The sequence below is a fragment of the Eubalaena glacialis genome, chromosome 15 (assembly GCF_028564815.1).
Source record: "Eubalaena glacialis isolate mEubGla1 chromosome 15, mEubGla1.1.hap2.+ XY, whole genome shotgun sequence".
NCBI lineage: Eukaryota > Metazoa > Chordata > Mammalia > Artiodactyla > Balaenidae > Eubalaena > Eubalaena glacialis.
In genome coordinates, this window is record NC_083730.1 from 61,183,945 (window position 1) to 61,200,910 (window position 16,966).

The 16,966-nt window shown below is 37.4% G+C and overlaps 1 protein-coding gene across 5 annotated transcripts in view; it reads left to right on the plus strand.

Moving 5' to 3' along the window:
* Positions 1 to 16,966, plus strand: part of ARHGAP28 (Rho GTPase activating protein 28) — a 152,598-nt gene that overhangs the window by 108,142 nt on the left and 27,490 nt on the right. For all 5 annotated transcript variants that reach the window (XM_061169947.1, XM_061169946.1, XM_061169945.1 and 2 more), the window contains 5 exons: positions 6,250 to 6,334; positions 8,375 to 8,517; positions 11,104 to 11,269; positions 11,402 to 11,493; positions 13,806 to 13,883. In XM_061169947.1, coding sequence (XP_061025930.1) covers positions 6,250 to 6,334; positions 8,375 to 8,517; positions 11,104 to 11,269; positions 11,402 to 11,493; positions 13,806 to 13,883 — 564 coding nt within the window. The remainder of the gene's footprint in view (positions 1 to 6,249; positions 6,335 to 8,374; positions 8,518 to 11,103; positions 11,270 to 11,401; positions 11,494 to 13,805; positions 13,884 to 16,966) is intronic.

A 16,966-nucleotide genomic window follows, 5' to 3' on the forward strand; every position in this document is an offset into this window, starting at 1 on the left:
GTTCTGTGCACACACCAAGCAAAACTTGAAGCATGGTGTTTGCACGGTTGAGTTGCTAAAGAAGAGGAGGTTGGGTAGGCCTGTTTTCTAGGCTTTTCCATGGCAGCTTTGTGACCACAATGCTTGTGACGTTTTTCTATTTCTTCATTCTTTGCTGATTTGTTGATTCATTGATTTATTCATTCACCAAATCTTTATTGAACACATGTTGTCTACAGATAGGATCCTTGAAAGTTTGACAGTGTAAGAGACAGAAAATGATCTTGCATGGCAGTTATAGATAGAGCTTCCTGGGGTAAGTTAGTCACTCAGATTTCGTTTTTGTTTTCATTTTGTTTTTCTGAAAACTGATTGAATGTCAATAATGATATAAGTAAAAGTTTCAGCAGTAATGACACTCAAAAAAATTTCATTGGTACCTGTCTCTAGTGTGACTTACTTTGGATTGTTTGTTACTCATAATATCTTTACTTTGAAATGTTAAACAAATTGTTTAGTTGCTAAAGTAGCCCACAGATGCCAACTTAACTCTTTCTGCACCTGTACTGAAAATCATTCTAGAACTTCTTACCATGACGTAAACACATTTTTGACTTCCCTGCTTCTTGATTATAAGGAGCCATGGGCACCCCGGTTTGGTTCCCCAGTTTCTTCTACATGGTGGGATTTCCAGTGATTCAGTGCAGTGGAGGCAAGGGCTTCAGGGGTCCTGGCCATGATGCCTATAAAGGTAAATCTCACCGGCCTGTCAGGGAAAATCTCACTGACTATTTACTGTCATCTCCAAGACTCCAGAGGCTCTTGACAACTTTCACTATTGGCATTTATGTTGTGGAATGGGATAAAGTAGGTAACCTAACTTTATCTTTTCCAAGGGGATAGCCTTGGCTTGAGCAACATCTTGTTTTTTCATTCTTTCATCTTTTTTACTTGTTTGATTTGCACCTTTATGATAAGTGAATTCTCTATGTATACAGGGTCTATCCTAATTACTATGACTCTATGTTTTGTTTATTTACATTTGTTACAAGTTCGCCATCATTGTTTAGAATCAAAATTTTCTTTCCTCTTCTCAGAAATTTTTTTCTTTCAGATGCATTTATATTGAGGCTATCACTACCCATTAAATAAAAATCTTGTTAGTACTCCACTAAGAATTTCATTGAATTTAAAGATTGTCGGAGAGAATTCACATCTTAAAATATTGAATCTTCCCACTGAGAAAAAATTGTGTCTTTCCATTCATTTGTATCTTCTATCCTTCAATAAAATTTCATAATTTCCTCTCATATTTTTTCCTACACATTTTTTCATTTGTTAGTTACTAGGAACTTAATAGCTTTCATTGGTATTTTAAATGGTAAGGGTTTTTCATGGTATCTTCCTGTCTGTTTTTGTGGATATACAAGGAAAGTATTTTTGTTACTCACAAAAGTCTCTCTTATAGTTTCCTTTCTGAAAATTCTTTTTTATTTCTTAGAATTTTTCATTTGATTTTATAATTTGTGCAGACATCGTCTGACATACTGAAAGTTTTATTTTCCCAATCTTTAAAATACAGTTAGCCCTCTTTATTTTTAGGTTCTGCATTCTAGGATTCAACCAACTGCAGGTTGAAAATATTCAGGAAAAAAAAAAATCCCAGAAAGTTCCAAAAAGCAAAACTTGAATTTGCTGTGCACCAACAACTATTTACATAGCATTTACATTGTATTAGGTGTTATAAGTAATCTTGAAATGATTTAAAGTATACGGAAGGATATGCATAGGTTATATGCAAACGCCACAATGTTTTGTATAAGGGACTTGAGCATTCGAGGATTTTGGTATCCTTGGGGGCCTGGAACAAATCCCCCATGAATACCAAGGGACGATTGTAGTTATTCATCTTATTTACTTTTCTTATCTTATTGAACCAACCTCAAGCACTTATAACATTGAATAATAATTATGGAGATCTTTTGATACATTTTTGATTTTCTCATGAATTCTTCTAAGTTTCACTATTAAGAAGAATATTTGTTCTGGGTTTCTGAGCCTTGTAGTTACTTTTATCAGGAGTAGAGATTGAGTTATATCAAATGATTGTATCATCTATTAAAATGAATGTATTTTTTTTCTTCTTTAAAAGGCAATTACTTTAGGAAATTACATTGATAGGTTTTTCTAATGTTGAAGTATAACTTCATTGCTTAGTTAAACCCTACTTGTGTTATATTATTCTTTTCTTATGCTACTGAATATGATTTGCTACCATTTTAGCATTTTTAACCACTATTCTAGTAAGTGGGGTTAGCCTATAATATATAATTTCTTTTTGTTATTACCAGAGTTATGCTAATCTTGGTACAAACATGTTGAGAACTTTGAATCTTTTTCAGTATTTTGGAGCTATTTATTAAACTTTGGTGTAAACATATAATCTGTAAAAACTATTATATACAGTTTTATGCCAAGGCTTGGCATCATTGTAGACCTAATGCTTTGACTAATTTTTCAATGGATATGGTTTAGGGATTATATTCCTTTCAATCCCAACTTATATGAATTTGGTAATGTGTATTTGTTCTAGCAAAACATCCAGTTCATTTAAAATTTCAATATATGTTGGTGTGTGTGTGTGTAAACACATATGTACACAAATATATATATATATATATATATATACATACACACATTTATTTAGGTGCATAATTTAAAAATTTTCTGTGAAGGTAGCTATTACTCCTTTTTTCTTCCTAAAATTTATGTCTATCAGAATGTAAATACTTACCTGTGTTGGCAATATTTTTTTTAAAAGTCACTACCTTTAATTAATTAAGCCTATTTTTTCTATTGTATTAATTTATTTAATCCTTATTAATTTTTTTCATTCATTCTTGGGTCTACTTGGATAATTTTTCCTAGTCTCTTGGATTATAAACATTTTTCTTTTTTTTGTTTTTTGAAATATATACTCATTTTAATGTCAGACACAAAAATTTCAGAATATCCCTTTTTAGAAGAATTTGCTTGGAACTTATTCATTACATCAGCAACTTTTTTTTTTTCCTGAATTTTATTTTATTTATTTTTTTATACAGCAGGTTCTTATTAGTCATCAATTTTATACACATCAGTGTATACATGTCAATCCCAGTCACCCAATTCATCACACTACCATCCCCAGCCCCCTGCCGCTTTCCCCCCTTGGTGTCCATTTATTTTTAAACTTTATTACTTGTGTTTAAGGTTAAGAAGTAATCTGAATAATACTTCGGCTATTCACATGGATTTTTGGAATTTATTACTCTCATTGTCTTTAATATTTAGTTTATAATTTCAGATATCATAGATGTCATCGGAATGCCTTTAAGTTCACATTTGGATAGATTTTGTAATTTTTATTATATTTTTTATTTCAAAATTGGTTACGTATTTGTCAGTGAATGTGGCTTATTTACGTTCAGCTCTGGGGAATTTGGCACAGTGGATGCAAGAGGTGGATTTATCAGTTCTGATCTCAGATGCAGAAGAGGAATATGGGGAGCCTTATTGTCTGTAATGACTGAAGCACAGGCAGATGAAGTATATAGAGTTATAACACATAGATTGCAACCATGAGAAAAAAACCAAGCAGCCAGTCAGGAAGGTCAGAAACATCTTTTGAGTCGGTGAGTTTCTCCTGTAAGTAATGAACATGGAAAATATTTGGTATGATGTTTCTTTAATGTGAAGGAAATATCAGATAGTCAAAGTCTAGTTTTAAGAGAACTCAAGCTGATAGTGCTAACCTTCTAAATGTTGGAATTTAAAATAATAATCCTTCAACCCTTACTCTCCAATCCCAGTACAGTAGGATTTGGGCAGCAGAGCAAGTGTTGTTAGCTGGGAAGCTTTGCCTCTCCTAAAGCAGCTGAGGCCCCAGTGGGAAATCTAGTGGTTGGGCATGTAGGGAAATGGTAGGATCCATTATGGACAAGCTAAGGAAGTTTGTTTTAAATGGGAGTGGGATTTATGTTTGAAATACATTAAAATCACTAGTAAAAATATTTTAAAGATTCTAATATTAATATGTTTAATGAGTAAATAGATGTTTAAAAATTATGAATACCAAGCACTGAGCCTTTTCATTCAACCTGTTTCAAAACTCAGGGTCCCTTTATTGGCAGAGAGATCTTCCTTTTCATTTTCACCAAGTCATCCCCCTGCTTTAACACATGAATGTTCTTTTGTTTGTTCTGTTGTGTTTTAACCCTCATGAGTCGAAGTCTGAGAACCTCTACCTGGCTTTCAAAACCTTCTTGACTAACATATTTCTCATATTTTTCTAATACCTTGTCTCAACTCCTGGCAAATCAGCCTCTCCGTGATCCTCTCATGAAGCCAAAATGCTTCAGGTTTCCATACCTGAAATTTATAATTCCATGTCTGGCCTGAATGCTTTGCCCACCTCCCTACCTTTGTAAGTCCTCTTCATCATTCCTTGAGTTCCAGTGCAAGGTCAGCCACCTCTTCAGTGAAACCTTTTGGGTGGCACCTCTTTCCTCTCCTTTACTCTCCAGTAAACACTAGTAGTGTAGAAATTAGCTCTTAAGAGTGGATTGTCTTTTAATAATGTTCCATAAATGTTACTCTCTTCTCCTCATTATAAATAGCTAAAGAGCAAGGGCCACGATTTAAATTTCTGCTTCCCCCAGGAAAGTCCCAGAATAATTTATATTACAAAAAGCGGGACCTCATTCAATACTATAGGCTGGCTGGAGGCCAGTTAAACCAGACAGCAGATGGCACTTCTCCACTTTACAGATTACGAAATTGACATTTAGTCCATTCAAGGATCCCAAGCCATCAGCTTCAAGCCTTACATGAGTGTTTCTTAATTTTCAGGAGTGTTTTCTTCTATAGATGAGTTATTACAAAGTTTAATAAAACATTTCTTTCTAGAAAAACGTAAGGAAACCACTGAAAAGTGTTCCACATCTTTTTAAGGATTTTAGCGCATAGGTAATCTTTATTCTGTAGTGTTAGTTTTTAGAGCCACCAATTACATAATTGAGCATCTGTGTTTTAATAGTTGGCAATATATTCACATTCTGTTTACACAATAAGATATGTCATCTCCTTTGGAATAAAATAGGAAAAAGAGAACGCAAAGCTCAGCATTCGAGATTCCCTTGTGCAATTTGTATTACATGATAAAGGATCTTTCATGAAGCAGGTGTTCAGTTCATATTGCTAAATAAATATGAGCATAAAAGAAACGACATCAGGCTCTGGGGAAAAAAGAACAGACTTACGTGTGAAGAGCATAAAAAAGATTCTTGATGGAATAGCAGATTTTCACCCTCACACATACTCACAGCTGATAACTTCCATGTTAAAATTTATATTGGTAGAAATGGTAGAATTTGTGCGTAAGTTTTTACTAGTACCCATCCAACCTGAGTTAGAGCTCTACAAAGCTCTACAGAGCTCTACAAAGTTAATTACTCAACTTCTGATAACATTGCAGGGGAGTGCAGTGCTTTGGCAGTATTGCAGTGAAGAAAGTAGGAAATTAATTAAGAGAGGACACTGAACTAGAAAACGTACTTAAATTTTTGGTAGTTATTATCACTCTGTATTTCCTAGCGAAGAAGTTAATGTATGAGTATATTAATAGTAGCTAACCCTCATGCAGTACTCACTATGTGCCAGATATTGTTCCATGTGATTTATAGTCATTTAAAATTCATAATAGCTTGTTGAAATATGTTGTGTTATCATCTTCATTTTACAGATCAGGAGATTAAGCAATAGAGAGTCCTGTAACTTGCTTGAAGTCACACGAAGTGGAAGAACCAGGATTAGAATCCAAGCAATCTGGCTCCAGCATCCCTGTTATTAACCATCTAGCTATGTCATGACTTAGAGTTTACGACCAAAATGTGTGACCAGCTGCATCAAGAATAACAAATATAATAATCGTCAAACTATGTGACATCAAGCATTGTAATTTTTACGTTAGGAACTGTATGACAACAAACATTTAAGAAGATGTGGTTATTTTGAACTTGACTTAGTTCTCTTTTGAGAAAACTGTGTGAGCTGTACAGGTCTGAACTGAGTGAGAAAACAAAGGAAATCAGATGCAAGCCCTTCATGGAATCAAGAATTGCTTTTTGTGAAAAGAATTCAAATATACTGCAGAACATAAATCAGGTTGAAACATAGGGTAGACTGTATTTATGATAAGCTGTTTTGTGTTCGTCTTCCCTTGTTTCACAGTCTATCCTGGAGACTATTCCAGATGTGCCAGCTCATTCCAATGGCTCAGCAGACCCTGGACAGTCGGTGCAGAACGCAGTGAGTGGTGAGTGACACAAACTCCTACTGAGCTCAAGCTGTGTCTTTTTGCTTTTGTGCTGGCACTCAATTCAGTGAGCAGTGAATTTCTGAAAGCAAAATGTAAGTGTGTTTTCTCCCCTTTTTGATTCTGTCACCCGGGCCTCTCCTCCCATCACCTCCAAACAGCCCATCTGTCACACCAGACGAAACTAATTGAGCCAGATTGGAAGCAGAACCTTTTCCACCTTTACTCCCACTGCATCATTTAGAAACTACTCATTTAGGCAGTGTCTTTGATTTGGGGCCTCTCTCACAGGTAATCTGGATCTGCTTAACAGCATCAAGCAGACCAGGAAGTAGATCACTTCCAAGAACCTCTAATTATGCTCAAGTAAATGCAGCAGCAGAGCAGCTTGTGATATACAGAGTAACAGGGTTAGCTTTTAAATGGGCCTCTTCCACTTGAGCATTGGATACTCTGCATGAGCTCAGTATGGAATCTCAAATCCTCCTTGTTAGAAATAGGCCCCTTTAGGCCACACTTTTGTGATTCCTCAAAATTTTCCCTAAATAATGCACCGTCTTCTCAGATACAGCAGAACCCCATACTTGCAACATTAGCTTCAAAACTCAAATAAGTTGGGGTGATGAAAATGTTCTAAAATTGATCGATGGTTGTACAACTCTGCAAATATCCTAAAAACCATTGACTATACACTTCAAATAAGTGAATTCTAGGCATGTGGATTACATTTTAATAAAGCTGTTTCCAAAAAAAAAGAAAAATCGAAGAGAATGGATTTGCTGTAAATTATTCCGCATCATTCTATTTGCTGCCATATTGTTATTCAGTTCAGCTCATACCACTGAAAGATAAAAGTCTACCTGGAATAGTCTGGTGATTTGGAGTATCGGCCTGTATAATCAACACTGTCCAAAGAATCTGTCCATAGGTCCTTAAGAAGTTAGCGTTTTATTTAACAATTAATCTTACTCTGATTTGCATGCAATCCTCTGTATGATGAGTGAAAATCTTAACTGTGGCCTCATTATTTTCTAAGTTCTTACTGTATCCATTTATTGTGTTTTAATTCAGTATAACTGTTTAGAATTTTAAATTTGTTGATTTACAGATTTCTCCGTTAAACTTTTAATTGAGATTAACTAGGTCTTCTATCATTTCTATCTTTTGTTCCTTTTGTTCTATTTGGTTTTCATTTAGTCACTGTCTATAGAAGAGGGTAAAAGAGATGAGCTCTTTTTTTTGTAATTAAATAATTCTTTTCATGACATATGAACAGTTTTGCCAGGCAATGAAACAAGATCGCAAGCCAAACTCTTAGTCAAAAATCAGATTTAGGTTTACTCAAATGATTTCACTTGTTTTTGGTAAGGAATCTATTGTCTTAATTTCAGACTTGAGAGAAACATGGATATGGAACAGTACTTGTCACTTATTTAGCTTTGTAATGTGCATCATACGAGGTCAGGTAACGATACAAAATCACAAGAATTAGGATTAATTCACCTGAACGAATCTAGTAGTGAAGGGCAAACTGAATTTGAACAAATCTTAAGAGGCACAGTTCCACAGTTTGGGAAAAAACCCAAGAGGAATGAAAGTAGGCAGGAATTTTCTGTGGGGCCTCCACCCTTTCTCCCTCTGCTTTAAGCTTTTGCTTCCCGAATAGCAGCAACGTTGGGTCTGGATGGACTTAATTTTAATATCATGAGAATATATAGAAATACTTCATTTTGGACTTTCTAATAATCTAATAATCTTCAATGCTTTTCATGAGACATAAACATCTAAAATTAAAAACATCAGATTAAATAGAAAGTTTGTTTGGATAGCGATTATAGAAGTTTGTTCATGTGGAAATCTGATGACACTACATTAATTGCTTAACTGAAATCATTCTGGGTGAGTCTAATGCTTTTCCTGGGATGTAAACATTCTAACGTGCTTACGGATTAACTTGTAAATATTTTGTGCTTATTTTACAGTAAATGGTATTGATTGATTAAATGGCATATTAAATATTCCACATCCTCTGTTCTTTAGATGATGAATATCTGGAAAAGGACATTCCGCTACAAGCTGAAGAGCTGTCCTTTGAAGTATCTTATTCAGAAATGGTTACAGAGGCTCCAAAAAGAAATAAATTTAAGAAGTCAGATTTTAAGAAAGAAGACTATGTTTTACCTGTAAGTAAAAACCTTTCATGATTATTCCACTAGCTTCCTGTGACTTCTCTGTGGGACAAACTAGGATTTTTTAAAAAATTTCTTTGTGTGTGCACAAGGGCATGGGGAGAGGCCAGGCATCAGTGTTGCGTCACACCAGGGACATTATTTGTTGTGCAGTACACAGCCTGCCTGGCTGTACCTGGCAGCCCTGGGTTGAGGAAGAGTTGCAAGGGTATATGCTTGAGTACTGCTTTATAGATGAAATAGGATTTCCACTTGGCTTGTGTGCTTTCATGCACTTTATATCCTTACTTTACTTATAGGTTGATGCCGATTCTAACTGTGACTGTATACCTACTTGTGCATTAGAAGCCACACGTCATGATGGGGCACTGCAGAAAGTCACAGTCATTAACAATAAGAAGTGAGAGCTTATAGGGCAGACACTAAAAATTCATCAAAAATAAATTCAAGAATTTGCAATATTATTATGGGATGGGAAAGTAGAGCTACATACTTCATTAGCCTGAAAACCTCATTATATATATCCAGGATAATTATATTCTGAAAGCCCAATACAGGAAATATGCCACGCTGATCTATTTGCTACTCAGTAAATGCATTTGTGAAGAGTTCAAGATGTGGAGTCGTGAATATTCTGTGCTGATCAGGGCTGGAGGCATGATGAGCAGGGCTCAGGCAGTTTCAGGGCTAGAGGAATGAGTCATCTAGAATCAGGCAGAGGCTTTGCCCCAGGTGGCCTGGACCATTCCTGTGTTGGAGGGAAAGAGGACAGGGCAAGAATTGTAAGATCCGGGCTTCCCTGGTGGCGCAGTGGTTGAGAATCTGCCTGCCAATGCAGGGGACACGGGTTCGAGCCCTGGTCTGGGAAGATCCCACATGCCGCGGAGCAACTAGGCCCGTGAGCCACAACTACTGAGCCTGCGCGTCTGGAGCTTGTGCTCCGCAACAAGAGAGGCTGCGATAGTGAGAGGCCCGCCCACCGTGATGAAGAGTGGCCCCCGCTTGCCGCAACTAGAGAAAGCCCTTGCACAGAAACGAAGACCCAACACAGCCAAAAATAAATAAATAAATAAATAAATAATAAAAAAAAATAAAGGAATAAGATCCACCAGGTGCCTTCTATGGGCCAGACACTGCAGTAGGTATTCTAGTTCTCATCATCCTAGTGATTGCTCCCATTTTACAGTTGAGGAAACTGAGGCCCAAACAAGCTAAGTAGCATATCCAAATCTTCACAGCTAATAGGAGGCAGAAACAGGATTTAAACCTACATGTATGCATCTTCAAAACCCCTCCTGGACCCTATGCAGCCTCTATGTCGGAGGGCACAGTGGCATTCTGGGACAAAAGAGAGAACCCAGCTCTGGGACTCTGGTTGCAGGGGGAGTCCCTCTGAATCTTTGGAGAGAATTGGCCGAGAGAGGATGCTGACCCCCAGTCTCCTCATCATGTCTGTCTCCTCCTGAGTTTGGGCTCACCTGGGGTGCAGGGCAGCCTCCCATGAAGAGCTCTGCATAGGGTGTAGCACGTAGTGTCAATAATTGCTCAGTAATGATTGCAGTTCTTGTTGTGTTGCTATTGTTATGTGTTATTGTCATGTGGGGTCTTGGTCTCAGAAAGAAGATAAAATAACCAAGTGTTTAATAGCACAAGGTATGCCTCAGCCCACACACTATGTTTTGTTGTTTAGCTTTTAAATACTTGGAATTTCAAAGAACAGCTGTTGAATGAATGAGTAAATGAATGAATGAATGAATTGGTAGGTGCTTTAAAAATCCCAAGGAAGCTCTAGTTTAGGGAACTCCTATGGAGAATGTATACTTACAACTTGGTAATTTAAATAACTATTGTATATTTCTACTTTAGCCATTTTCTTTCAATACCAGGTTTTCTGAGAGCAAAGTATTTGTTATATATTTTATATATATACTTAAATATAGAATTTATATTTTACTTATTATGTAATTATATATTAACTTATATAATACTTATATTTTATTATTATTACTTATATGTAATATTTCTGTTATTTATTACAAGAACAATCTTGTTTTTTAAAGGTCTTACTTCTTACAGTCTTCACAATATTTCTGGACTGTTGAAGGGTTTTTTATTGTTCTTTTACTGTATTTTGTTTCCTAGTGTGGAAATGGAGAATATAACAATATAATTGGCTTCAAAATGATAGTAGAATTATTTGGCACTTTCTATGCATTTTTCTTTTTTAAGAATATTTTGAATTACCTAAATTTGATTTTTAAGGTAGAATAACTATTGTCTCAGCAAGCAGGTGCAATCAATTTCAGTTGAGAAATTACCTAGTCTTTACATCACAGTTGTGATGATGACGTTACGGTATACTCAGATCACTGTTTTGTTTCAATTTAGTGTAGTAGTGATCTGCAGATGTTCTAAAAATCATATTCATAATCTTTCTATGATGCAGCATGCGCCTCAGAGATTTTTTTTATGAATAGCATGTCTTGCTGTACAGATTTAGGATGTCCGGGTGGCATTTGAATGAAGGTATAATAATTTTCCTTTGCCATAAAAAATACATATCCTCAATATGTATTTTAGAAATTCATTGTTCAGAAAACCAGATTTGGCCTAACTGAAGCAGGAGATCTGTCTGCTGAAGACATGAAGAAAATCCGCCATCTCTCTCTGATTGAATTGACGGCCTTTTTTGATGCCTTTCGTATTCAACTGAAAAGAAACAAAACGGAGAAAGTAAAAGGACGAGGTATTAAGACTTATTCTGAAAACAAAACAAAACAAAACAAAAAGACTTATTCTGGCTTTAACACTTTGATACATGGGAATAAGATGGTGCTTTTCTGATTCTTTTTTCTTTCTCGGCTATTTTACAATGAAGACAGTGGGATTTTTGGAGTTCCTCTTACAGTCCTGCTGGAAAATGACCGAAGGAAAGATGCTGGAGTGAAAGTTCCCCTTGTGTTACAAAAAGTGAGTTCAATGTAAATAAAGGGGGAGTTAATAGAGCCCTGTGCTTGCAATGTGCTATTTGTAAACCCACTGATGAATTTTCCTTTAGATTTAAAGACACTAAAGCCCTATTAGGACTTGGGCCTTGGTGATTTCCAGGTTTCCTCCATACATCCACATGACATCCACAAACACTTGGGCATGTCTGCCTTGCTGAGAACTTCTGGAGCCTGTTTCATTGTCTGATCATAAAGCATCAGGTGGTGAGCGGAGATGCTCTGTCACATGGCTTCCTTCAGTTATATTTCTTTGAATATTTAAAAAATGTTATTTGTGTGTATGTATGTGTTTGTGTGTGTGTGTGTATTTGATTATTCTGTCCTGTATAAGAGATGACTGTTAATTATTAGCAGTCCATTTACTAATCATACAAGTATTTGCTGAGATATATCACAGGTTGGGTGTGTTTAAATGTGTATGTATAATTGTTTAAATGAATTTTCCAGACAAAGCTAAATAAAGTCTAAAAATCAGCTTATTCTGGTGGTGTTTGAGGTATGACTGAGAAGATACGATCCATTTAGACAAAGAAGAATTTTGGTTTGGGAGGTTTTGAAACTGATATTACCTGAACTTTCGTATGTGGTTGTCTCTGTGACCATCACTGGTTAATGGCTCATTTGCTTTTGTGTCACGTTTTTTTATAGCCAACAATTTACACAGGTTTAATTATGCATTTATTCAACAGTGACATCCGGTGGCACAAGTCAAATTCCAATCCCTAAACACAAATCTTGTTGAATTTTCAATTCAGTTTTTAAATGATATGTGAAAATACTGAGTGAGGAAACATACTTACTTTATTCACAATAACAATTCTATGTCTCTTTACTATCTTCCTTAATTTTGCTACCAATACCTCAAATTGAGCTGCTTCTCAAATCAGGTGATTGATTGGCTGCCAATAGGAGCAGGGAGGATGGCAACCAGGGGGCCAGAGGATGCTGGCGACACCCAGTGTGTGCGTCTGTAGGGCACCTCCCCTGCACCCGGCCCTCTGTATCGTGTCAGCTCTGGACAGCACCGAGCAGCCCCAGGAGGTCGGTGTTATCATCTCCCTTCTACTGGTGAGGCAACGGAGGCATCGTAGGGTGAGATAACTTGCCCAAGAAAACACAAGAGGTAGATGCAAAAAGGAGCACAGTATGTATATCCAAGGCCAAGTCCATGGTGACTCTAAGATTTCCTTTCGTTCCTTGAATTAGAACCAGAATAATACCCTTTGTCCTTTAGTGAAAGGACAGAGTCTGAAGAAAATGCATAAAAATCTAAGACTGAGAAGATTCAACACAAGAATTTATATTGTTAAGTAGGTGCAAAAACCTAGCACATGGAAGGTGTACAATAAATGCTAGTTAAAACTAAATCTGGGTTTATCTCGTATTAGCATCTCAATAGGTGCTAGCTCTAGTTACTGCTCCTCATTTAAGACAGCTTGAGGCATTGCTCTTCTACTCCTGTGGGAGAGTCTTTTCTTATGAACATGTTTCTTCCTCCTAAATATCTACTTCTCTTCATACCTACAGGAACTACCTTAGCTCCAGGCACCATCATTTCTTGAAGGGAAAATAGCAGAGACTCTGGATCCTGCTCTTGCTGTGTGAACGGGGGCAGATCCTTTCTCCTTTCCATGCCTCAGTCTCCTCAGCAGTAGAATGGGGATTCCATTAGTACCCGCCTCATAGGATTATCGTGAGGGTTAAGTAAGTTAATGTACATAAAGTGCTGAGAATGTTATCTGACACACAGTAAGTGCACAATCAATGTTAGTGTTTATTATTATTTAATAATAAACCATCGTCATTACCATGAGAGCTCATGAGACCTATAAGCCTTTACAGTATGTAATCCCTTGGTCAGATTTTGAGAATCCCTATAGTTTCTTAGCCAGAATAGTGCAACTAATGATACTAAATTTAGGATCTTTTCTTATTGGTCAATCTGCAGAAAGAGACACAGTAATCAGATCTTAAAATAGTTAAGTGGCAGTGTAGTTTCTTGGTTAAGAGCACAAGCTTGAGAGAGTTGGTGCCGTTACTTTTGAGGTTGACCCTGGGGAAAGTAGAAAACACCTCTAAGTCTCCATTTCCTCATTTGCAAATTGGAGGCTAATGTTGACCTCCTGGGAGAGTGTGAACATTTAACTAGGCATTCAAGTACCAGGCATGTATATATGCTTGATAATGTATCGATTGTTTTCATCATCATTATTACTTCAAATGTTTGTAATCATATGGAGGTATTTATTTTTGTAATGTATCATTGCTTTCCAGTTCTTTCAGAAAGTTGAAGAATCGGGTCTGGAATCTGAAGGGATTTTTCGACTTTCAGGATGTACTGCCAAAGTCAAGGTACCAAACATTTTCTCTCTTCCTCATTAGAGATCTCAGCTAGCTAGACCCAAGTTCACACAAGCATCAGGTGTGTCTAGTTGTTTGTTGTTGTTGTTTTTTTGATACTATCACTTGGCCCTATAGAACTTTCCTCAATGCCTATGTTCCATGATCCTGAGTTGTGTATTCCTTTAAACTAAAACAACAACAATAAAAAGCCAACAACAATGAAAGAACACATCAATTCACTATCAAAAACTGCTGCTTGTCTTTAATTTGGTAAAGCTGAAATGTCCCATCATTGTTTTTTGTGTTAAACACTTTAGCTTTTTTGTGTTCCTCTCAGTCATGGAATTCACTAAGCCAGTATTGGATGATCCCTGATTTCCATTGTCAATTGCTTCAAACTTAGAAACATTCTTTGGCTTTCCTTTTAATGGAAGTCCTTATAAGAATTTGTAGGAATGGCTGTAACCACTAGAACACTCACTCAGCAGTTCTAAAACCCAATTCCATTTAAGGTAATGTTAGTTTCTACATGTAAAACCACCCGTGCAATGTGAATTCCTTTACTTTCCTACTTTTGTATGGTGGGAAACTCTTCAAGTACAGCAAAGAAAAGAATTGTTAGAAAAGAGAAGCTTTTCTCATAAATTTCCAGTAAGATATCCCACTTTGTGTGCTGGTGTGCATCCGCAATGAAGAGTCCCTCCCTGCCCTGTACACTCCCTGGTGGGTGGACATGGAAACATGAGCAGTTCTCAATAATGAATCCTTGAGAAAAAAAAATCTCGGGGAGAGGGAAAAGTGAACTTGGTTGTGTTTGAACTAGTAAAAGGAATTGTGTAGGGGCAGGAAAGCATCTCTTCACTAATTCATTTGGGCACATGTTTTGGGAAATTCTATTTGTATCAGAAGTCTCAGAGTTTTTATATAGACGTATGATGAGCTATTTTTCAAAGGGGAAACTGAGAATAAATAGGCTGTGTCTATTGGAAGCTCCAGAAAGCAGGTGTTGGGACAGAGTTAGGAGTAGAAGACGGTTATTGGGGGACCGTCCTTCTCAAGGATCAAGGGGGAGGAGGTGGGCTTGGGCGGGCTGAGCCTCAGACCGGGTGCAGGTGGGACTCTCTCCCTGTGCCCTGTCGGCCCCGCACTGCACTGTCACTGCTGGGGCTGCCTGCAGGGAAGGGCCTGAGGCCAGACAGAAGGTGCCAGCAGCTGGGGAGTCAGCGACCTGCATTTTTTGCCAATGAACAGCCAGTTCTTTTTTGAAGGGAGACCTGAGCAGTACTCTGCACTTTGCCAGTGACAAAGGGATCAGCACATCTGGGGGAGCTGTGACTTCCCTGGGAGCAGAAATTCCTAAATACTGGCACAAGTTCATTTGGAAGGCAGGAAAATTCCTAATGGCTCCTTAAGGTTTGTACTTTCTAAATGGGATCTACTTTTTGTTTCAGGTTCTCACAGGTATGGTTTTTATATACACTTCTAAATAAATGTATCCTAAATCTGAGGACAAAAGCTGTTACTAGTTTTGGTTAAGTCTTTATGGTTATGTCTGTAGAGTCAGAGAACCAAAATGAAGTCAGGAAAATGAATTTCCTAAACAGAATTAGACTCCATCCCTCTAAACCTCCCTCTATAATAGGGAAGTTGTATTCGCACATATTCTTACTGACTCTTACTGTGTGTGTGTGTGTGTAGGGGGAACATAATGGATATGACTTAAAATTCTATTTTTGAAAATAATCAAAAGGAGACAACATTACACGACATTTCTTGTGTGTATGAATTTTAACATCATAGCACAAGTTGCTTTTCTTTAGCTAATCTTTGACTGAAAAATACTTATCAAAGGCCAATAATTCCTTTAACGTGTTCTAATAGGCACATGCATTCCTGAACCACATTTAGGTGAAAGTCCCTTTTGGCCCTTAATAGGTTTTATTTAGTTTTAGCCTATTTATTCCATCTCTTATTAGTCCGAAAAATGTAATCCAGATGTTTTCGTGGTTTGAGCTCCAAGAAAGCCAATGTGAAAGAACTCCGGGCCAGTGAACAGAAACAGGGGGATATTGCAGTTAGAAAGGCATTGTAACTTGATATAGTAAAGGGGCCTTTATTTCTCTTCTTTGTTCAAACTTTAAACTTTAAAAAAATTTTTCATCTGTTAGACTGTTTTTTCTACGAATGTGCTTGGGGAAAGAAAGTTAAAAAAAAAACCATTGTAATTACCCTCAAATTGTGCCAAGTGGATGACACTAACACTAAGGTATCATTATGAAGCAGCCAGCCTGGGTTGTGCTTTCAAGTTAGACTCACAGGGGAGCAGCCCTGGGGGACGCTGCTGGTTTTAGCCACATGGGGCACGTAACTGCCCAGCCCATTCCTGGATGTGAGGCCTCAGATCATTTGGAACCAATTTAATGCTTTGGTGTTTCCAGTGATTTTCTTGTCCAAAAATGACAGAAATTTGAGCCAAACACCGGGGAATATATTTGATGGAAGAAGGCAGACTGGTTTGACATGCACGGTTTTCTTTTTTGACTCGTTTCAATTATTCGGAGGCTGCTCCAGATGTTTTATAGTGATGTTACCTGGTCTGCTGGTTTCCCTTCCTGAACTGGTTTTTGAAGCTGAAAGCAGGTTATTTGCATTTTTATAAAATTACCTCAGAATTGGAAGCAGGTTAGATATTTGCTCAGAGGAGATTGAAGGACGTGGCTCCTGACCCTTGCCTGGTGTTCTCATTAACGGTGGACAGAAAGCATGACTTTTTTTTAACATGTACACGTCTCTGGCAAGGAAAACTCAGCCCCTGGTTCATATGGCTTCATGTTTAGGACCACCATGGACATGTCAGCTCTGCTTCTACTTCCACTGTGCTCTGGTCCAAACTTCTCCGTTTGTTTCACGCTGGCCACCTAGACAAGACGAGGTGCTGTTATTACCTGAATATCCACACCACATACACATGGGTTTCCCGTAGTAATAACACTAGAGGTTGTAGCAGACCCAGACGAGGGGAGGGTAAGTGCAGCCAGCATTTCCTGAGCGCTCTCTGTATGCAGGCCCTGCCCCCTGAGCTCTACATTGTG